This window comes from Protobothrops mucrosquamatus, unplaced genomic scaffold (genome assembly GCF_001527695.2).
Source record: "Protobothrops mucrosquamatus isolate PMUCROS unplaced genomic scaffold, P.Mucros_1.0 scaffold1805, whole genome shotgun sequence".
Lineage (NCBI taxonomy): Eukaryota > Metazoa > Chordata > Lepidosauria > Squamata > Viperidae > Protobothrops > Protobothrops mucrosquamatus.
Window position 1 is genome coordinate 409,549 of NW_015387942.1, and position 23,832 is coordinate 433,380.

The 23,832-nt window shown below is 45.0% G+C and overlaps 1 protein-coding gene across 1 annotated transcript in view; it reads left to right on the forward strand.

Moving 5' to 3' along the window:
* TRAF3IP1 (TRAF3 interacting protein 1) overlaps window positions 1-23,832 on the forward strand; it is a 142,068-nt gene that overhangs the window by 27,744 nt on the left and 90,492 nt on the right. The window contains exons 4-9 of the mRNA XM_015823241.1: window positions 2,071-2,196; window positions 3,934-4,401; window positions 6,226-6,303; window positions 7,204-7,279; window positions 22,583-22,603; window positions 22,840-22,927. Of these exons, the coding sequence (XP_015678727.1) occupies window positions 2,071-2,196; window positions 3,934-4,401; window positions 6,226-6,303; window positions 7,204-7,279; window positions 22,583-22,603; window positions 22,840-22,927 (857 nt within the window). The remainder of the gene's footprint in view (window positions 1-2,070; window positions 2,197-3,933; window positions 4,402-6,225; window positions 6,304-7,203; window positions 7,280-22,582; window positions 22,604-22,839; window positions 22,928-23,832) is intronic.

The window sequence follows — 23,832 nt, forward strand, 5'->3', positions numbered from 1 at the left end:
CGCCATCTCGGCTATCACACTGAGTAGCTCGGGTAGGGCTGCTGATACATAGCGGGGAGCCAGGTATACAATCAGCACGCCCTGCTGCCTCCCATGACCCCACTTCACACCTAGGGATTCACAACCGGCAGTCTGCGGCACAGTGGTCTCCCTTGGATCCAGGCCTTCCCTAATAATAACCGCCACCCCCCCACCCCAATGGGCCTGTAGGTGGCCTGGGTCTCTCAGCCATTGCAGTAATTGAAGGCTTTCGTGGGGGTGATTGCTGTCTGGGTAGCTCTGGTTGCTGCTCGGGCTCGTGTGGGGGAGGTTTCTTATAGCGGGTGAACTGAACGTCTAGCTTCACTGCTGCCTGGTACCATTCATGCAGCTGATCAGGTATGGCTCGATAGATGCATGCCTGAAAGAGGTGATCGTCTAATCCCTCAATGAAGTGTTGGATGAGGGCTTGCTCAGGCCACCCCTCTATTCGACCTGCTGTCTTGCGGAACTCTCGCACGTACTCCAGGGCAGGCCTACTGGCTTGTTTTATTTTGTGAATCTGTTCTGCTGCTTTGAGGCCAATGGATGGGTCCTCAAATCTTTCTCTCAGTCCCAGGAGAAAAAGGTGGGGATCTTCCAGTTCGGGGGCTTGCTCACTATGTAAATTATTCAGCCATTCAGATACTTCTCCCTCTAGATTGGACACAATAACATCGACCATGGCACCTGGGTCTGGATAGAGATAGGCCCAGCGATTCAAGGGAGAACGCACTTGGTTCAGAAAAAAAATCAGCTTCTCTGGATCCCCATCGAAGGTTGCTCTGAAAGGTGGTGCAAATACAGGCTGTTGCGGCCCCCACTGGGGCTGTTGCTGCTGGCCCCACCCTGGTTGCTGGTTCCACGGCTGCTGGACTCCCCTCTGCTCTTGTGGCCCTCCCAGTTGGTGTTGGCCCCATCCTGCCTGCTGATCCACCGGCTGCTGAGCTCTCTGCTGCTGGCCAGCGGGGGCTGGTGGTGCCCCCTGCTGCTGTAGGCCTCTCAATGGCTGCTGGACAAGTGGAGGTTGTTGCTGGGCCTCCCTCCCACTGGCTGTCGCTCTCCTGGCTTTTGCACCACCCCAAGCTGCTACAAGGCCTCTATTAGCTGTGGTATGCTCAGCTGCTGCTGATCATCTATCTGTGGGGGTTGCTCATTTCCCCATTGCTGTAGGGGGCCCAGGCTGGGGTTCTCTCTCTCTGTGGGGCTGGAGGCCCTGGCAGGGGACCCCAGGGTTTGGAAGGCTGTTTCATCTGCGAGGGAGGGGCTAGGGGCCTCTCTCAACAGAAGCTGTTCTCTGCTTCTCACTTCTGGGTTTTGAAATCTTTCCAGTGACTCACCTGAATCTTCAATTGCAGGTTACCTGGCAGCTCTCCACCGATTTGTATTTGTCTGCCAAAATTCATCTTCCCACAGCATGCTGTCTGTTGCTTCCCACTCTGGGTTATCAGCAGCTGCTGGGTCTTCAATCAAACTCCCTTTTCTCATGATAGATTTTCTTCCCCTGAATCTTTACCAGTTCCTCTCAAGCCTAGAGGCAGTGGATGGAGTTCAGGACCCCAGGTCATTTGAAAAGGATTGAGATCTTAGCATGATGTCATGGTTCCGGCTAATGAAACACTTCAAAGAACTTCCAGGCATTGATTTTCCTAAAAGTCTTTTATCATGTTACAAAATGTCGGCACAGCATAACGAAGGGATGCTAAGATCTAAAATCCCCACCCACCGAGCAGTTATTTTGCTAGCATTTCCGCTCCCTATTTTGATGTCATGATTTACGTTCTCCAATTAGTGTGAAGGGCAAAGGTTCCCTTCCTTTCTCTTTCGCGGGCTTTTCCCTCCTCCCTCCTTCTCCTCTGCATTAACTCTAAAAATACCAGACAGTTCTGCATATTTTGTCAAAGCAAGAATATACAATATTAGCAGCGTTGACATGTGGGGTATGTGTGAATGCAGGGAGGCCAGAGAACGAGGGCATGGGGTGCTTGTTTGTATTCTGGCACTGGGAGTTACATGTATTCTAGTAGTTTAATGTGCATTTCTTTTATGTAGCTTTCCAGTGATGAAGCTGTTCAGAAAGTACTTGCTGAAGAAAAAGCTATTAAAGAAAAGGCACTATATTCATCTAAATCTCAAAACAGAGAATCTAAAACAGAAGAATGTAGATATCATAAAGAGGTAATAGGGTTCTATATGTTGAATAAAAAACCCAGGGAAATTGTTTTATTTCTTTATTTACTTGGTTTCTGTGCTGATCCAGTCATAAATGAAGCTAAGTGATAACTGATTAAACTCAGCTTAAAACAAAATACATAAGAAATATAAAGGTAGTCCTTGATTTACAACAATAGTCGAGCCCAGAATTACGATTTTAAGTTTGGCAGTCATTGAGCAAAACACCCATGTGATCATCTTGTTGAACGACAACAATCCCTGCTCTCCTGGTTGTCATTAAGCAGAGCCTGAGAATCCTTGGGATGAGGGAGGCCCTGGGAGGCCTCCCTAGCTCACATATGGCTTACCTTGAGCCTCCCAGGGCCATCCTGTGAGGCACCCCATGCTCTGTTTCCTTCTCTGTTGGATCCCCCAATCTGGGTTCTTCTCCCCCCACATCACATCTTAGTCCACTTACCTTTTCCAAAGATTGCCTTTGAGAAAGAGAAGAAGCCAATGCACTATTTGGAAATTCTTGGATTGAGAGAATTGTAACCATTTCCGGGATGGCACCATGGGTTCTCTGTATAGAAAGGCCATAGGGCAGATTGGCCAGTTTTACCCAAAGTAATCTTTGGAAAAGGTAAGTGAAGCGAAGCATGATGCGGGAAGCAAGCCCAAGGACTGGGGGGACCCAGCCACGTGGAAGATAGGCCCAAGGAGGGGATAGGGGAAGATGGATGGGGGCCGTTGTAGCATCACTGTGTCAATCATTAGGGTGGGTGGATTGCCAAGTGCGCAAATTTTGTTCATGTGATCTTGGAGGCATTGTAGCAGTTATAAGTTCGGATACAGGTTGTAAGTCTTTTCGTTCAGCATGATTGTAATTTTGAATGGTCACTGAATGAGTGATTATAAGTCAAAGATTACTTATAGATCAAAGCAATCTTCAGATTATGACCACTTGTTCAGCAACCATTCAAAATTATGAGGGGGACTTAAGACTAGTCTGCAATGTTGCAGCCGTTTCAGTATCTCCACAGTCACATGATCATAATTTGGGCACTTGGCAACCAGTTTGTAATTACAATGATGCAGTATCCTGAAGTCATATGATTGCTATTTGCAGCCTTTCCTGCTTGGTTTCCCACAACCAAAATCTTGCAAAAACCTGCATCGTTTTTTCACCTGCTCTTTCACTCATGGCACTTGCTCATCTTCACATTCCATAGCACCTCTTTATGACACCCACCTGCAGTAATTGTGCACCCATCTGCACACCTGCCTGCACTCTATAATGCCTGCCTATGGTACCCATCCACCCATCTGTGTTCCTTAGTGCCCCCCTGTGGCACTCAACTACCTGTCCATATTCCATACTGCCTGGTTGCAGCACCCACTAAGCTTCTCATTTTCTGTAACATCTCCCTGTGGCATTTGCCCTTCCATCGCTGTCACCTGCAGCTTTCACCCACTGGCCTGCTTATCTGAGACTCCCATCTCTTCCCAATTAATAACCCATGCAATCCTGAGATTATGCTAGCAACCGCCTCGATTGCTGTCACAAAGCAATACAGTCATGTGATATCACATTTTACAATCATATTGCTTATTAACAGAAATTATTATCAAGAACTATCTATAATGAATCCCAAAGATATCTAGGTCCTAATCCCTAAAGGGTTTTAAGGATGATGGCTAACATTTTGAATTACCCAAATATTTTGTATGTAATTTAATATTTTGTATTTTATTATTTAGGGAAGAGGTGACTCTGAAATAAAAGACAAAAGCACAGTTCAGAATCAAAAAATCAAAGAAGAATTGAAAGAGGAAGAAAGCAAGCAAAGAGAAAATGAAAAATATAAAGATTATGAAAATCATCCCAATAATTTTGATAAAACTGTTAATGAAAGTGAAAAATATGAAAAAGAGAGAATCAAGAATAGATTATCCAAATCAGGAAGAGAGCCAGAGAAAATTAGAAACAAAGAAAAAGAAGAAGGGGGAGGAGAAAAAGAAGAATGTGATAAAGAAAGAGACAAGGAAAGGAAACAATATGAGGGAGGAAGAGAAAAAGACAGATTACGAGAAAAAGATAAACCTAGAGACAGGGATAAAGATTATGAGAAAGTCCGAGACAGGGGCAAAGAAAAAGACAAACGGAGGGAAAGAGGGAAAGATATAGAAACAACACGAGAAGAAAGAAAAGACAAAACAGACAAAAAGGTAATGTGTACAGTAATAGTTAATGATAATTGGAATTAACAGGCGTTTTAAGCATATCCATTCTCCAGGGAATTGCATGTATCTAAGAGTCACTTTAGGTGAGATAGGCAGTGAAGAAATTTAATAAATAATTATTCAAAAATTTAACTTATCATCAAGTTATTTAAAGTGTGAACTGCAGTCATAACTATGGATGCATTTCTAAATATTAATTTTAACATTGCAAATTCTATGGCAATTCGTTTGAAAGGCAAAACGTGTAGACTAACTATAGTATCTTTTTAAGCATTTTTTCTTATAAAAGACATGATTCAATCATTCTCTTAGATTTCAATACATTCAGAACTTTCATTGTTTATCTCATGTAAATAGTAAATATCATAAAAGCCTTTTAAAATAACTACTATTTTACTTTTTAAACGTAGCAATATTGTGACATCTAGTACATCAAATAAACAATGAAAGCTCTGAATGTATTGATGCAATCAAGTTAGTTGGTGGTTCTCATTGATTTCACTGGGAGATTTCTAAATTGCTGCAGATGAAAATAATGGTTTATTTGGTTAATCTTATTCTAGTAATGTGAGTTAATTGAGTATGGTCTTACAGGTAGTGCTCGTCTTACAACAGTTCATTTAGTGACTGTTCGAAGTTGCAACAGCACTGAAAAAAGAGACTTAACAACCATTTTTCACATTTATGAGCGGTGCAACATCCCCATGGCCATGGAATTTACATTCAGATACTTGAAAACTTACTCACATTTATAATGCAGTATCCCAAGGTCATGTGATCTCTTTTTGCGACCTTTTGACAAGCAGAGTCAATGGGGAAGTCAAGATTCACTTAACAAATGTATTATTAATTTAAGAACTACAGTGATTTACTTAATAAATATGAGAAAAGTCATAAAATGGGGCAAAACTCACTTAACAAATTTCTCACTTGGCAACATAAATTTTGGGCTCAATTGTTGTAAGTTGAGGACTACCTGTATTAATTTGTAATAAATTAATGTGTGACAACTTTGAAGACATGAGCTCAGATTACTATATAACCATGTCAGCTTTGATATGAAATATAGTCACTGACTATCAGTGAAATTTCTATGACCATCAAGAATTTGTTAAATTAATCCATGGACTAACTTATATAAATCTGAAATCCATTCTGTTCATTAATAATGGGGTTTGTTGATTCAGACTTTGAGAGCAGAATTGCATATATGTAGTGTTGCTTATTGGTGAGGATTATTTGTCACAGAAAACTATAAAGAGATAATACAGGTAGTCCTCAACTTATGAGTATTAGTTATGATGGTGCTAAATGGTGGTTATGGCCATAGTTCATAGAGTTCTGGCCTCCCAGGCATCCCCTTGGACATCTGATCACAATCTGGGAGCTTGGCAACTGGCTTGCACTTACAAACAACTTGCAGCACCCCATGATCTTGTGATTGCCACATGCAACTTTTCCTGTCAGCTTCCCAGGAAAGTCAGTGGAAAAGCTGGCAGGGAAAGTTGCAAGTCACTGGGGCAACTCTCCCCCACCTGTGCACCTTCTCCTGCCCTTCTGCACTTAAACTGCACTGGTTAGTTTGTGTACTCCCACATACCCTCCCTGAGCCTTGCCATGACTCCCTCATTCACCCCCTCACATCCCTATGTGCCCTTCCCTAAGTCTTTTTGTGCCTCCTTGCACTTTGCACTTTATGACTGCATTGCTTAACAGAATGTCCAGTCTCAATTGCCATCATGAGTTGAGGACTACTTTTTCAGCCTGTTAATGATTCTAGATATTTTATTAAAAATATTCTCTCCTTAGCCCACAGGATCTGAAGAGAATGTTGCTAAAAAACTGGCAGAAAAGTCTATAAAAGATCAAGCTGAATTTGATAAAGAAGTAAGTAATAGAAAATACTAATTTTACAGGTTACTGGTATATTACATTTTACTCTCCACAGACAAGTGACAAAAAGCATGTGTGGCTTATAGTTTGAAACATGTAACTGTTGAAATACTAAAATGCAAAGATTGGTTATGAAGTTACTCTGTAATTACCAGTATAACTGCAAATATTTGCTAAACAATGCAGTTGCTGAATGAAAAATCTCCGTAACATAAAATTAGAGGTTTATTTTTTTGTATGTAGGAATCTGCTTTCCTTTTTCTATATATAGTTTTTATCTATTGAATACAAACCTGTAAATTGTGACTTTTGCAAAAGCAAGCAATTAAAGCAACATGCATGAAAGAGAATAAAAGACCTGAGAAGTGATGTTTAAAAGTTTGTGAACCTTGTTGAATTTGTAATATTTCTGCATGAATTTGATTTAAAATGCGGTCTGTTCTTCACACTTCATAAAACTGGAAAAAGAGAACTCTATTAAACAAATGAGTCCAAAACATTATACTTGTTCATTCATCAATTAAGAAAAATACGCCTCAGTTCATTAAGCAAAATATATCTTTCATTTTTCTTTTGCTGGAATGACCACATTGTTTTTCTGTCCTCTGAACATACCATTGCTTGAATTACAGAAAATAGAAATACATCCAAATTCTACGGAGTACGTTACTAAAGACTCAGTTCCCCTTATAACTTGGTTGTTTAAAATCTGACTACCTATGATACCTTTATACATTCAGAAAATGGAAAAAAGTAATATTCTAAAAATGCCTGCATGGTGTGTGTGTGTGTGTGCGTGCGCACACACACACATACACTCATTCATGCACATACACATATGGACCTAGACAATATACTGTACATGCATTACATGCTTTTATGTACATTTTTAAGAATGAAAATTCTGCAAGATTATCGAAGCAGCAGGCAACAAAAGGACCAAGACAGCGAAACAAAACTTCAAGTGAAGGTAATTAAAAGAATCCTCCTTGTTTTATTTTTTCTTGAGAATTTGGAGTATGATTCAAAACATAACAGTTCCAAATGACATAGAGGCGTTCTTCGCCTCAAGTTGCCTCTTCCTTTTGGAGCCAGTTATATTTTTGATTCTTGACCCCTGACTAGTTCTATTTAGAGACTGAACACTTAGAGCTTCTAAGAGACCAACTCATTTGTATTTTATAAGCATTTATTTGCTTTTCCCCCCTTTCTCTCTTAGTCCTGTCTCTCTCTTTTTCTCTGCAGATTCTTTGGGGTTTTTTCTGATTAGTTGTTTACTCAACAAGATAACATCTTTAGTACTAGAAGGGAGTGGGATTTGCTCTCTGTTTATACACAACATAGGTAGTCTTCAACTTACAACAAGTTGCTTAATGACCATTTGAAGTTACAACAGACTTCCCCAAAGCTACTTGCAACTTTCAAAATTATGGTGGCTGCAGCATCCCCACAGTTATTCATTCTTATGATGGATTGCAGAGCTCATCCACCCATCCCACTGGGTCCCTATAGCCACTCATCTACCCAATGAAGTTCAGGCATGTATAGTGGTGGGAATCAGTGAGAGCTTGCAAGCCTCCAACTTCCTTCCCACCCAGCAATGTCATGGCATTGCATGGGTGCTATCGTTGCCACAAGCTCACCCCCTCTCACGCTAGCGTGGCTTTGCACGGGTGCTAGCAATGCCGTGAGCGTCGTGTGGACACTAGTGTTGCCATGAGTGCACCCCCCCCAAGTGCTAGCATCGTGGCATTATTCTGGTGCTATTGTCGCTGCAAGCGCAACATCTCCATTCATGCAAGCATTGCACAGGTGCTAACGTCTTCCGAGCATTGTGTGTTCGCTCGTGGCCCTGTTTGCATCACATGCACAATCACAGCCCCGTTCGTGCGCGCACATTCATGCTCACATGGATAAATGTGCCTCCACCCGCCCCAGGCTGCCAACCAAGAAAGGTTGGGGACCCCTGACCTAGATGACTGAGAATCTCCATAGACTTCAGGATACTTCAAAACACTAAGGGAAGGAGCTTGAGTTTAAGAATTAATTCAGTTATGGAAATTAGTACACATCCAGAAATCTTATGTTTCCCTCTGATGACCTCCCTAAGGTTCTCTATTATTTAATTGTTATTGCTTGCTTCCTTCAACCTACAAGGCCTTGAACCTCTTTTGTTACCACATTTTGTTATTGTCCAGTTACTAACTCGTGTCCAACTTTTTTCAACCCTATGGACCATATCACACTAGACTCCCTTGTCCTCCACTGTCTCTGGGAGTTTGCCCAAATTCATGTTCATTATGTTGATGACACTATCTAACCCAGGGCTTTTCAACTGGTGGTACGCGTACCACTTGTGGTACGCATACCACTTGTGGTACATTAATGAGTGGCAGGTGGTTCGCAGCCATATACAGCGCAGGCAAGGACTTAGAGAGAGTCCTCTGGAGCTGCACAGTGGCTGGGGCAAGGCAAAGGCCCCAGGCTCACTTCTGGCTCACCCTTCCCCATGAGAAAGGAGGAGGAGGGGATGGGGAGAGGAGACGCTATAAAAGGAGGAGGCAGTTTGAGCGGGAGAGGGAGAGAGAGAAAAAGAAGCAGCCTTGGGAAGGAGGTGGAGTCAGCTCTAGCTGCACCGAAGGGGAAGGAGGAGGGTGGGGGGAGAGAAGAGATCAAGCAGGTCGGCCATGAGCCGATCTATAACTTTTGTGGCAGCCACCTGTGCTGGCAGCAACAAACAGGCAAGAAATGCAGCAGGGGAGGGGTCACCCCCCAAGAGGAATGAAAAAAGCAGCAATGGCTGGAGGTGAGGCATGGGGGAGGGAGATGGAGAGTGGAAAGATTCTTATGTGCTTTTGTGACTTTGAAGTTCTGGGATTTGTGCAATGAGGGCTTTGTGTTCTTAAGGAGTGTTTGGCAATTTCTATTTGGCTGATGGCTGATGTCTCGTGTTAGCTTCTATTGCTCTGCTGTTGTTAGCTGTAAGTTTTGTTGCAAGGGATTTTGAAGTATTTTTCTCCTGAATGAATTTTGCCAGTAGCATTCCTTTACTTATGAATGGAGCCATTTGGGGAGGCTGCCTTAGCCGGCAGCCAATACTTACTACATTTTTTTTCTTAAGTGCCAGCTGCGCTCCTTAACTTTCCTTTCTAGCCAGTAACTAATTCTTAAAGGGGAATGTGTCTTTTTAAGCTAGTTCACTCAGCAGCTTGTCTTTTCTGTCTCTGGAGGCTTTTCCTTGTTTGGTGAATATATAGAAGAGAGAAAATATTGGGGGGGGGGTTCAAATTCTTCCTTCAGAAGGAGGTGGGCATGAGAAAGAGGGAGGGAGGGAAGGAGGGAGGGAGGGAAGTCCCACCTTAGCACTTGCCCACCAACACCCCTGCCATTGACTTTGCTTGTCAAAAGGTTGCAAAAGGAGATCACATGACCCTGGGACACTGACCATTATAAATATGAATCAGTTGGCAAGCATCCAAATATAAATCACATGACCCTGGGCATGCTGCAATGGTCATAAGTGTGAAAAATGGTCATAAGTCATTTCAGTGCAATTGTAACTTTGAACAGGGTTTTTTTTGGTCATCAAGTTTTTGACACCTTGCTAGGTGGTACTCGAATATTGCTATATCCTAAAAGTGGTACAGTTGGTGAAAAGGTTGAAAAGCCCTGATCTAACCATCTCATCCTCTGCCGTCCACTTCTCCTTTTGCCTTCAGTCTTTCCCAACATCAGTGTCTTTTCCTACTTCTCATTAGGTGGACAAGTATTTGAACTTCAGCTTCTCCTTCCGAAGAACAATCAGGATTGATTTCCTTTACAGTTGACTGACTTGCAGTCCAAGGGACTTTTAAGTGTCTTCTCCAGCACTACATTTCAAAAGCACCAGTTTTTCTTTGCTTAGTGTTCCTTATGGCCCAGCTCTCACAACCATACATTACTACTGGAAAAAACATAGCTTTGATTGTACTGATCTTTATTGGCAAGATGTCTCTGCTTTTTAATGTACTGTTTAGATTTGCCACATCTTTCCTCTCAAGGAGCAAGTGTCTTTTAATTTCATGGCTGCAGTCACCATCTGCAGTGATCTGGGACCCAAGAAAATAAAATCTGTCAGTGCTTCATTTCTTTCCCTTCTATTTGCCAGGGAGCAAGGGGATTGGATGCCATGATCTTAGTTTTTTTAATGTAGAAGTTTCAAGCCAATCTTTGCACTCTCTTTCACCCTCATCAAGAGGCTCTTTAGTTCTGCCATTAGATTTCTTATCACATATGGCTTTTATAAAATTTGTTACAATGTTTTTTTTTCAGCAACATTAAGTGAAATACCAGTCACACTATCATCATTGTATGATATTGGAAAATGTGATTAAAATAGTGTAGGATACTTGATAACATGTAGTAGGAACAAGAAGAAAAACCATAACACTAAATATAGACAAATCAGTAAAATTTGCAAAAGATTGATGTGCCATAAAGTAGGTGTCAACTTTAATGGCCACATAGATAACCTCCATGATGATCTGTCCCTAATGTGGTCCTTCAGGTCTTCCAATAAAACACCTATCAACTGAGGCCATCAACCTTGCTGCTGATTGTCCTCTTTTCTTTCCCAGAGTGTTCTCCAGAGAGCTAGCTCACAGGTCAGCAGCCCGTGGCTCTGGAGCCGCATGTGGCTCTTTGAGCCTTCTGCTATGGCTCTCAGCTTCCTCCGCCATTTGCAGAGAGAGACAGAGAGAGGCACTTGCGCTTCCCTTCTCTCTCTCTCTCTCTCTCTCTGACTTGCCCCCCCCGTGGAGCTCCTGATTGGCCCTGCGCCCGGGTGTGCTGCCCCCTGGGAGAAGCGTAGCCAGGAAGTCCCTTTCCCAGGCTGGCCCCATCCGAGGCGCACGTGGCCGGGAAGCCCCGGGATCCCCCCTGGGAGCGGCCCCCGGTGGGTGGGCCAGCCCTCCCGCAAGCCACGGCCCCGAGGGAGAGCAGCCCCTGTGATTCCCAGCCGGTGCGACCATTGGCCCCGCCGGCCGGGAAGGTGCGCTGGAGTCCCGGCTGCTGGGAAGGAAGAGGGAGACGCAGCAATGGCAGGAGAGGAGAGCCGATTTAAAGCCAGCCCAGTCAGCTTGTTGGCAAAGAATGCGAGGTGAGCAGAAGATCGCGGGGGGGGGGGAGAGAGAGAAAGGGAAGGGGGGAGGCATTTTCCAACCAGCAGCAGAGCCGAAGACGGAGGGTCGATGGGGGGGGGAGGGAGGGGGCTCTGAGTCCATGGAGCACCGCGGTGAAGTGGCCGCGGGGCAGATGGCATGCCCCCCGGTTTACTTGTACCAGAGCAGCCCCTTCTCATAGCAGCGGTCAAAGAAGTGTGGCTCTGCCCCGACAGCTCACACATCCAGGTGGACGTGCAGGAACTCGAGCAGCGCGCGGGTCCTGCCCTTCACGCCGACGATGATGGCCTGCAGAAACTTCTGGCCGGAGGTGTTGGACACTGGCAGAAGAGCCTTGGCCGTACACGTGGGGGGGGCGCCTCCTCCAGGGACCGGCACCAGCGGCGGCTTCCTCGCCCTCTTCCTCCTCCTCCTCCCATTCTTCCTCCTGCTGCCCGCCGGGCGGCTTGGGCGGGCGCCGGGGCAAGAGGCTCCCGGGGGGGCAGCCGGGCCGACAGAGGGGCTGGCAGGGGCCGGTCAGGCAAAGCAGCCGCAGCATCACGGCCAGGGCCAGCGGCCTGCCGTGGCTACATCCCATGGGCGGAGGGCGAGCCCGGGCAGCGCGGAGTCCAGACTGGGGCGGGGGCAGCTTCCTCGCCCTCCTCCTCCCCTTCTTCCTCCTGCTACCTCCTGGCGGAGGGGTTGGCAGGGGCCGGTCAGGCAGAGCAGCAGCAGCATCACGGCCAGGGCCAGCGGGCCACGCGGCATCAGCCCCCCCCCAGCGGCCTGCCACAGCTACATCCCATGAGTGGAGGGCGAGCCTGGGTAGTGTGGAGTCCCACCTGGGGCAGCGGCCGGTGGGGGCATTGCTCCCTGGGCCGTCCCCAGGCCGCTCCCTGGGCAGCCGAGCTGGCCACGCGTCTCCCCGGGCGGGTCTGTGGTGCCCCGGGCACCTTTCAGTGCCTTCTGTTACTTCCTGCCCCCCCTCTCCTCCCCACCCCTTCGGCGCCATCTGCCTTTCATTCTCTCTCTCTTTACCTGGCCAGCTGGCTGGCTTGTTCTCCAGCAAGCTGACATACCGTGGACATTCTTATTCGGCTCACTTTCCTCTGCGGAGACGCAGCAAGGGCAGGAGAGAAGCGCCGGTGGGAAGAGAAAGAGAGAGAGGAAGAGGAAAGAGAGAGAGAGAGAGAGAGAGAGAGAGAAATAGAGGGAGGGAGAGGAGAGAGAAAGAGAGAGAGGAAAGAGAGAAAGGGAGAGAAAAGAGAAAGGGAGAGGAAAGAGAAAGAGAGAGGCAAGAGAAAGAGAGGGAGAGGAAAGGGAGAGGAAAGAGAGAGGGAGAGGAAAGAAAGAGAAAGAGAGAGCAGGAGAGGAAAGAGAGGAAAGAGAAAGAGAGAGGGAGAGGAAAGAGAGAGAGGGAGAGGGGAGAGAGAGAGGGGGAGAGGGGGGAATATATATATATTCCCTAATTATACCAAAAATGCGAATCCTGGGTAAATCTATACAATAGAAATAAAATAGTCCGAGCACCAGGATAATATTAAAACAAAAACTGTTTAATACAAAAGCTAAAGTTAAGCTTTCATCGGCCAACACTGCCGACATCATCAGAGCATAATACAAGATTACTGGGAGTCCTTTTTATATTGCCGGACGGCTCTGTGCCCGGCTTGTCGATCTAGTCATCGGTCCATCCGTTTTCTCTACTCGGTTTGTTCTTAAAGGGCACGCGTCTCTTGCTGTGTTGATATCTTCCGAGGTTACTATTTTCTTTTTCCTGGGCTCAATCACTTTCTTTCTGCTAGCATACGCCGGTTGCATTTGCTCGCTTACACTTATCCCCTTTTTTGATTCTATTCTGGGGTCCATCTGATCTTCCTTAACGGGGTTGTGTGCATGTGTGCTTGGAGGAGGGGGTATATTGAGTGGATCCGAGCGTCTATCAGGGTAGTCTCTGATGGATATGCTCCTATGTGTGTTCTCCCACTCAGGAGCGCTGCCTTCTTCCGTGAACCTCCATGGGTATATTGATCCATTTCTGGTTGTCCCCCCCATCTTAAGGTCCTTTACTGCTTGATCATTCATTAGGTTTTTCGATCCCCCTTCATCGTTTGCTAGTTCTTTTGCCCTTCTTGCATGTGTGCAGGGTCCCGTGGCGTGGTTTTCCATCGTTTGCTCATGGATCTCTTTTTTGTAGTCGTCGGTGGAGTGTCTCATCTCTCCCCTCTTGTTAGCGGGGGTCGTGGTGCGAGTGCCCCGTGGGTTGTCATCCAGCCATCTGTGTCTTTCCCACCCATCATTATTTCTCCTTGTTGTGGGGTGGATTGGGGTGTGCGTATTTGGGGTGTCTATGGGGGTGTTTTTTGTCTCTTCTCTGTTTCCCTTGTAGGATATGTTGTGAGTTCGTTATCTCACAAATGGGCTACCTCCTCCATCCCCCCTTCCCTCTGATCTTGGGGATGTGCAAATTGCCTTCGTTGTGGGCTATGGTGTTGTTTTTCCCATATCTTAACTGTTTGGTATGCTGGGCAAAGTTCTATGTGGCGGTTGATAGAATCGCCGTCAGAGAGCCAGGCTTCCTTGAGTAGGCGGCCTCCCTTAGTTGTATCCCTGGATATAGGTTGTGCACTGGTAAGATCAAATTCATGTCCATAGTTGGTCATATGGGTCCAAATTTGTGAATATTGTTCCTGTCTTTTAACTGTCAGTGCATGCTCATGCATCCTAGTTTTTAACCTTTTAGTAGTCTCCCCAACGTAATTGCAGGAACAGTCCTTGCACTTGATCTTGTATATTATCGAAGATTTTTCCTCGTTGGGGAGTGGGTCTTTTGGGTGCATGATCTTGGTCCGTAAGGTTTGGTCTGGTTTATGGGCCACTTCTGGGCCCATAAAGGGGGGCAGTAATCTGGCTGTTGCCTCCGACACACTATTGATATATGGGAGAGGGATGCACACATTTTGTGTTGTCATCCTATCGGCTTTTTGCAAGTCTTCACGGGATCAGTGTGGTCTACTGTACTTCCTGATAAATTCGGTAGGGTAACCATTGTATTTACAGGTTCGAAAGAGGTGGTTTCTTTCTTCAGTTTTGGTCTTGGTTGTACTCCAATGTGAGTCTATCCATTTGAATAATGTTCTTACACAGCTGATCTTGTGGGCCACTGAATGGTTGCTTTTATAGTGGAGGGTCCTGTTGGTATGAGTCGGTTTGTGGTATACCCTTGTGTGTAGAGTCCCATCCGGTTGGCGGTGGACCAACACATCCAAAAAGGCTAAGGAACCCTGGTTCTCCTCCTCTGCTGTGAAGCTGATGTCCGGGTATACGGAGTTTAACGCATCCATAAAGTTGGCCTTATCTTGCTTCTTAATAATTACAAACGTGTCGTCCACATACCGAACCCAAAATTTGGGTCATCACTATGGCCTCCAGGTGTTGCAGGACAGCCTCCGCCACTATACTTGAGATGGGGGAATCCCATTGGTGTTCCTTTGACCTGTTTGTATGTGGTCCCTTGGAAAGTAAAATATGTTTTTAAGCATAATGTTATTAGCTTCACTAGATCCTCAGTGTGGAGGGAATCCTGATGTTGTCCTTGTCCCATTTCGTTAAGACAGTCTCTTAATGTCGTGACTGCCAAGTCTTGCGGGATGGAGGTGAAGAATGAGGTGACATCAAACGACACCATCACTTCATCTCCTTCCACCTTTAAGAGCTTGACTTTCTCTAAAAATTCCCTGGCCGATCTTACTGTGGTTTGGTTGTTATCTACCACGTTGCTGATACGGCCACTCGGCCACTTAGCCAGCTCCGAGGGCTAATGGGCAGGCTACATTAGATTCGTACCTTGGGGACTACCTGTAATGGAGCCTGCCCACTTGTGTTAGAAGTCAAAGACATTAAATGAAGGACATAATTAATGACCTCCCTGTCCCTGTCTTCCCCAATGTATTTGTTAAACAAATGCATGGGTCATTAGGCAGAACATCAAATGACTCAGGTGGGGGAAACCATGGGAGCCTAGTGCAGGCACAGATTCACCCAGAGGCCTCCCCCACGCTCTTTCACTGGTGGCCAAGAAAGGATGTTATCAAGAATTAGTAGTTCAGTAGTCATCTTTTCTATGTGATCGTGGTTGGAGTTGACAAATAGAGTGTAAAAATCTTCCCACACTGAAGCTGAGATGGGAATATCAAATAAAAGTTTATGCTCGTTCAGTATACCAGATACTGTGTTCCAAAATACTGCTGATTTGGAACTTTTTGCTTAGTTTTCTAGCTGAGACCATATTGTAACTGCGTATTGGGCCTTTTTTGGTGGCTGTTAGTTTCTTATAAATACATCTGATCTTTTAACATATTGACATGATTGTTTTGGTATTGGGTTTCTTTGCATCAAAAATAAACAAATGAACTTTAATAGGAGGTTTCTACTCAAGAAATTCACTCCATTGAGATCAATAGGATTCATTCATAGATGGCGGTTAGGAACAGATGGCATTCATGAAGCTTCCAATAGCCTTCCCTACCAAATAGTGCATGCTTGCTCGATGTGGGGACCCTTTTCCCTCTTCCTCCCCCCTCCCCTTACCCTCAAGACCTTCTGGATCCGGCGGTCTAAGAAATGGAACGAACAGTCACAGCAGGCCAAGTGGCAGTGATGTACCAAGCAGTGGCGGTGGGCTAAGCAAACCAGCAAACAGTGCAGTTTGTGCAACAGTGGTATTACATGGGCCACTTTAGGGGCCTCTAGAACTGTCTATGCATCTGCATTCTGTGCCAGCTATAGTTTCCGAATACTCTTCAACATAGTCCCATGTATAGCATATTGTAGTAGTCCAAATACAAGATGACCAGGACAAGATTGACTGAGCATAGGGACTCACAATCCAGGAAAGGGCACAACTGGAGCTTAACATGAAGTTGTACAAAGGCTCTCCTAGCTATGACTGCCACCTGCTCTTTGAGCAGATGTGAGTCTAGGAAAACACACAAATTGTGCACTGGTCTGTTTGGATTAGTGCAACCCCATCCAGAGTCCAGGGCAGGGTGGTCTGGCAACACTTTCGGGTGTGTGCCAAACATGGCTTAAAATGGGGACATTGAAGTTGATAAGTGTAGCGAGTTGTTATAAGAAAATTCTATAAGGAGCAACAACAATGGCCAGTTGTCCAACAACAAGGACTGGAGGTTCAATAGCACTTCAAATACTGTTGGAGGAGCTAGTTATGCTTCTTAGCCTCACCATTTGTGGCAGGGTGATGGGCTGAAGAGAGGTTGATCTTGACATTTAGGAGCTGGAATAGTGCCTTTTAAAATCTGAATTGGAACTGTATGCCTGTATCTGAAACCAGTGCTGAGACCATGCCATGGTAGGGAAAGATGTTGTTTAGGAAAAGCTGGTCTGTGTCTTTGGCATTGAGTAAGTCCTTGCAGAGTATGAAATGAGCCATCTTGGTGAATCGATCTAGCACCACCAAAATGGTAGTAAAATCTTGGATGGGGAAAGGGTTAAATCAGTAATGAAATCCAGAGACACTGTATGTTATGGGTGGGCAGATATTGGAAATGGCCACAAGAGTCCTGCAGGCTTCTGATGGAGAGGTTTGATCTTCCTGTGTGTGTGGCAAGAGGCCACATATTCCTTCATGTCTGTCTCTTAGGCCACCAAAACTCTTTTAAGATTCTGTGCAGAGTTTGAAAACACCCTCATTGCCCTGCTGATTGTTATGGCAAAGCTACAATACCACTGTAAGGTCTCGCCTCAGCTATTCCTTCAAGAAAGTCAAATTCTTGAAGCAGGCAGCATTTCAAAAGGATCTTTTATTGAGAGATAGTGATTGCAGAGAAAATAGGCAGGATCTAAAGTTCCTGTGCAAAAATGCTAGGGTTCATTAGTTGTCAACTTGGGCATTGGTTGATGTCTTGCCCTGTGGCGACTTGGAAAGGGGTAAAACTAGTGCTGGTGTGTACAGCATTGTTATAAGCCACTTCAGCAAATGGCAAGAGGTCAGTCCAGTTGTCTTGTTGGTAGTTAATAAAGCATCTTAGGTATTGTTCTAAAATTGAGTTTGTTTGTTCTGTCCCACCATTTGTTTGTGGATGGTGACTAGAACTCAGGCCCTGATCTGTCCCTAAAAGGTCCAAAAGTGCTCTCTAGAACTTTCACGTGAATTGGATCCCTCTATCAGAAATTATGCAACATGGGACCCCATGTAAACAGTACACATGATGGAGTAACAGCTTTGCCATGGCTTTGGTGGTGGAGATCTTCTGACACAGGATAAAGTGGACCTGTTTTGAAAATAAGTCAGTTACCACCCAAATAACAGTATTTCCCGCACTTTCTGGCAGTTCTATAATAAAATCCATAGAAATCTGTCTCCAAAGTGCTGAAGGCTTTGCCACTGGTTGCAGGAGGCCAGGTGTCTTTCCTTGCCTCCGTTTGGCTTTCGCGCTGATGGGGCAGCTGGACACATAGCTTTCAATGTCCTTTTTAAGGGACGACCACCAAAATTGTCTCTTTAGGATGTGTAGGGTTTTCACAAATCTCAAGTGTCCTGCCAGGTTCGTATCATGGCATGTTTGCATAGTTCTCAGTCTCTGACTGGTTGGGATGTATAATTTTTCTCCTACCAGGTAGTCCTTCCTTCATGGAGCAAATATTTTTGTGGTTGAGAAACCACTCATCTTCCTCTAGGGCTTATTTGAAAGCCAGGATAGTGGTGTTATCTAGGGGCGGCCCCCCTTTTGGTTGTGCTCTCATTAATTGAGCCGCTAATTGTCATGCTGGGAGCAAAGGTTTTACCACTTCCGCTTTTGCACTATTATATTGCGGTAGACTCGACAGAGCATCAGCTAAGAAGTTCTTCCCCCTCAGTAAGTAACGGAGGGAGAAATTAAAACATTGAAAGTGCTGTGCCCACTGTGCCTGCTTGGGGGACAATTTCCTCAGAGTTTTCAGAGCTTCTAAGTTTTTGTGGTCAGTCCAGACCAGAAAAGGGATTTTTTTCTCTTCCTGGAAATGTTGCCAGGTGAGGCGGCATATGCCACTTTTTCCCACATCGCCCAACGTTGCTCGGTTTCTGTGTTTTTTTGATGTGTAAGCACAAGGCTGTAGTTGCCCTTTCTCATTTTCCTGAGCAGCACAGCTCCTATCGTTATATCACTGGCATCGGCCTGAATAACAAAGGGCTTTTGGTAATATACATCCCGTAAGTCCAGTTTAGAGAATATTCTGCCTTTTTAAAAGTGGGCCAGCATATCTTTCATGAGTGGAAGGGGGCACACATTTTCCACACACACTGCATTAAGACTCCTATAATCAATGCAGAGACCCATTTTTCTTCTCCCAGAACAGAACTGGGGCGGCCATCCTGGGTCTGGCTGGCTGAATGAAGTCTCAGGCCAAGTTTTTGTCTATAAACTTGAGCAGTTTAGCTAACTCCCTTGGAGTCATGGAATATAGTTTTGGTTTTGGCAACTTGGCCCTGGGAACAATCTCAATAGCACAGTTTGTGGGTTGGTGGGAGGGAGTTTGTCTCAACCTCTCTCACTAAACACATCGACCAAATAGTGATATTCTCAGGGTATGCCCTGCAGCAACTCGCTCTTCAAGGCAGCCGCCATTTCTCTTCGGGGTTCCTTCCTTGCCTTGTGGCTGCCATTGCGTGGGGCCTTTCTCCCTTTTTGGGAACTTCAAGAGTCCCTCCAGTCCACCCGCGGGTTCATTTTTTGAGCCAAGTCAGTCCTAAGATGAGGGGCCATTCCATTCCGGGTGCCACTATAAAGGTTAGAGTCTCGGAGTGGCTTCCCATGGCTAGGCCCAGGGACTCAATGGCAAAAGTGGCTGGGATACCCCCTGCAACTGACCCTTCTAGTTGACAAAAAGTAATCGGGTTCTTTAATCTCCTCAGGCGGACCCCCAGTTTTCCCACTAAGGTTGGGCTTATAAAGCATTTGGTGCATCCCGAGTCTAGCAATGCTTTTAGGACCTCTATCTCAGCGGTGTCATGAAGCGGTTAAAGTTTCAGAGCTCTGGGGTATTGGTGTTGGTCACCATCCATCAGGCGGCGGCCCCCTCCAGGGCCAGGATGATGACTCTAATCCTAGCACCTTCGGTGGGGATGTCTCGCCTGTATTCTTGCATGTAGGTGAGGACGTGGTGAGAAAGAATCCGAATAGCTGGGGGTCTCCATCAAACTTCATGCCAAGAGGGGGTGCCTTTTGTTCCTGCTGATGGGGTCTTCCTCCATTGATTCTCCGGACATTTGCACCACCAGGGTCCCTTTGGGGAGGGCTGCCTGGTGTGGTTGTCACCCTCTCTGCAGATTCGGTGGGTGCCGGCAGCTGTCTCCAGGGTCAAGGATTCCCCCCTTCCACATGTGGCTTCCTCGTGCCTCCCGTCATCTCTTTCCATGCAAGCTATGGCCTCTCGCATTTTCAGACTCTAGAAAGCTTCCATCATGGAAACATATTGCTTGCTTCATGTGGTGGTTGGCGTGATCCGGTTCTTCCTCCAGTTCATCGTCATCATACAGCGCTTCTATCTCGCGCCTCCAGCCATGCTATCGGCTGCCACGGTGAGGGTGACTCCTTCCCAGTCCTCCTTCTTCCCCACACCAATGGACCATCTCGGCTTTGAAGGCTCCTCCAGGGCAGCAGCTTCCTCCGTCCATCCAGTGGAGTTTGTGTCAGGATGGGTTTTGGTGGAGGTTTCCCCCCAATACTCAACTTCTTCATGCTCGCTGCCCTGGTTAGACATTGTATGCACGATCCCCATGGTAGGGCTGGTGCTGCTCCAGGTTGACCACTTTGCAGATCCTGCCTAATGTAAGGTCTCGCTTCAGATATTCCCTCAAGAAAGTCAAACTCCTTGAAGCAGGCAGCATTTCAAAAGGATCTTTTATTGAGAGATAGTGATTGCAGAGAAAATAGGCAGGATCTAAAGTTCCCGTGCAAAAACTCTAGATTAAACCTCATTGTTCAAACCCCTCCCAACTGCACAGTCCATAGAGAGCCAATCCAGAGGTGCGAAGGTGTGAGAACTCTGAGCTGAGAAGGTGATAAGTCGTTCTCAGGCACCATGACCTTGGTTCTCCGGGGATGGGACAAAGCAGATGGCCCCAGGCATATCCCTCCCCCTCCCATTTCCCAGGAAGATACATCAAAGCAAAAGAAGAACAAAGTAAAATGGATACATCACAGAAAAGCCCTGAGCCCCCCCCCCCTTTGCACCAGAATGACAGTGTCCCGATAGGGATCTATGGGGACCTGACAATCTCTTCCCTGCAAGGCGGAAGAACTACTATTCTGCCCTTATGTTTTAAGACTCCTCCCTCCATTGTGAATGGGTTACGATGCCTGCTAGAGCTTCCTTGAGGCCATCCATCCAGGCCTGTGAGAAGCAGTCTAAATGTTGCTGAGCTTTTATCCTGGTGATTAAGTCCTGGTGCAGTTGGGTAGTTCCTAACCTCTCAGTGGATGCTGGTTGCTATCAAAGTCAGAAATGCGAACGTTGTAGAATTGTTGTTGGTATAGGAGTCTGTTGAACTTGAGAATATTCTGGTTTGCAAGAGAGTGCATCTGGCATCACATTCTTTGAGCCTGCAAGGTATTGAATGTAAAAATTAAAGTGTGAGAAGAATTGGCTCCATCTGATTTGTCTGGGTGAAAGCAGCTTGGTCTGTTGCAGGATGTGCAGATTTTGATGGTCTTTGTTGACTTCTATGTAAAAAATGTGCTCATTCCAAAAAGTGTCTCCCGTATTGGAATGTGGATTTAATGACCAGGAACTCTTTATTGAAGAGTTCCATTCTGGGGTAGTCAAAGCTCTAGAGAAGAAAGTGCTAGGCAAGAAACTGTTTTCTCTCTCCCTCTTTTGTGGAAGAACAGCTCCATTGGCAATATCTGAAGCATTTGTTTGAACCACAAATCTCTTAGATGGGTCTGGATGCTAGGTTGCCAGGACCGATGCCACTGGGTCTCGGCACTGTTTCCTAGGAAGGCCACTGGGACAGCTACAGCCCCTCTTGTTGCCATCTATCTCACTGCTATCATCACAACCACCACTGCTGATGCCGATGCCCCACTATCAAGCGAGTCCTAGATACAGCTCCTCAGTGGGGCCTAGGCATTGCTCCTCAGATAAGCCATTGGGGCCAATAGTGACATTTAGCATTCCACCATTACTTGGTCTGCTACTGCCATTTGGTCTGCTGGCTGGCCCATCTGCCACTGCTTAGTCCACTGTCACCATTTGGCCCGCCAACACTTGGCCCATTGCCAATACTTGGCCTACTACGGTCGCTGCTTGACTCACCACCACTGTATGGCCACTGCTGCTCAATCCATTGCTTAGTCTGCCACCTCAAAACCTGGCTCTGCCGACTGGCCTGGGGTCCAGATGGGGGCATTTCATGTTGGAATGGATCAGGAGGATCCCATCTCCATACTGTAATATTCTGATTTTTAACTTATTTAATTTCTATTTATTTAATATTTAATGTTTGTATCTCTGTTTCTGTGATGTTTGTAGGCCATACAGAGTTGCTTTCCAGTGAAATGGGTGACATATAAATTTAATAAATAAATAAATAAACACTAGCTTATCATGCATAATGACTTTTTGTAGTATTCCCATTATATGGAATACAGGCATTTAAAACATTACAAATGAAAAATTACAGATACGCTGATTGTTTATTTCTCCTTTTTTCTTTGTTTTGTACATTAACCATTTCTTTATCTTTTGTTTCTATTGATATGCTTAAGTATAATGATACTGTGACTATTTCACGATAGTGCTAACATACTTTTTTATAATAGTGTAGTACCTTGAGTGGAAATCACTTTTAAAATTGTGAAATATACCACTGAATTCTGTCCTAAATCTGAATCTATTACATAATTCTTCACTGGATTTTTATATCTGCTGTCAACACTTCTCAGCCTAAGTGATTTGCTATCTGGATATTTTAAAAGCTATGCTGTTTTTCTCATGATCAAGATAAAGTATCTTAGAATTGGTGGGGAAGATCTATTCGTGTATGCTTGTATCCTCTGTCCTCAGTTCTGTGTACAACAAACAAGTTATTTGATCTACTCAGTCTGAAAAATAATATGTTTAATTTGCAGGTGAATCATTTGGTGATGCAGGTAATAAGCCTTTATGATTTTCATTTCAGTAATGAGAAATTTAGATATATGTTTTATTGGAAGTCAAATTAAAAACTTTTGTCTACCAGTAATCTATAATATACAGATATTATGCATTGGACTTGATTTCTGTACAATATTTAATTTAATAAATCTAATATATTTCAGTAAGACAAAGAACAAATATTGGAGGCGTTTCCTCAAAATGACATAATAAAATTATTTTTATTCCACAGAGGGAGACGTTCTGAATACTGGTACAACAGAAAAGATTTCTGAAAATAATGAATTTACAAATGAAATACCATCTCAGATCACTCAAAGGTCTGATTATATATCCTTTCATTAATAACATTAATAACTCATTCATGCTAATAATCAAGATATATTACAAAGCCTAAACATTCTTTTTAAACTAATATTTAAAACTTTAATATTTCTTAATGGTGCTATAATGGTAGTTGTCTTGCTGCCTTGCTGTCTGTCTGTCTGTCTGTCTGTCTGTCTGTCTGTCTGTCTGTCTGTCTGTCTGTCTGTCTATCTATCTATCTATCTATCTATCTATCTATCTATCTATCTATCTATCTATCTATCTATCTACTATATAACTGCCTGACCAGCGAACTCAATATTAAGGAATTTTCAAGGCTTCTGAGTGCCATAAAAGATAAACTTTATTGAATACACATCTTGGAACCGAAGAAGCAAATCCATAGCAACGTAAATATTGCTTTATTGGTTGGTCCTCCCAGCCACCCCATTAGTACTTGGATGAAACCCAGAACTAAGCCCCTGTGAGGAGCCTATTAGCTTTATAAACTTCTGCCAAAACTTTCCAGTGAACTGCACCCCCCAGTCAAAGATGATGTGCCTTGGGACTCCATGCAGCCAATAAACATACTGCACAAACAATTTGGCCAAAGTTCAGGTTGATGGGATTTTCAGGCATGCCACAAAATGTGCTTGTTTAGAAAACAGGTCGATCACAGTCCAAATCACTATTCCCAGAACTCTCAGGTAGTTCCACAATGAAATCCATAGCAATTTCTTTCCACGGTCTGCTGGGGTTAGCCATTGGCTGCAACAGTCCAGAAGGTGTTCCTAGCAATCTTTTCATGGATGGGCATACTGGGGATCCCAAAATGTAGCTCTCTATATCCTTGTTCATCTTGGGCCACCAGAACTGCCTCCTAGCTAGATGGAGGGTTTTCACAAACCCGAAACGGCCC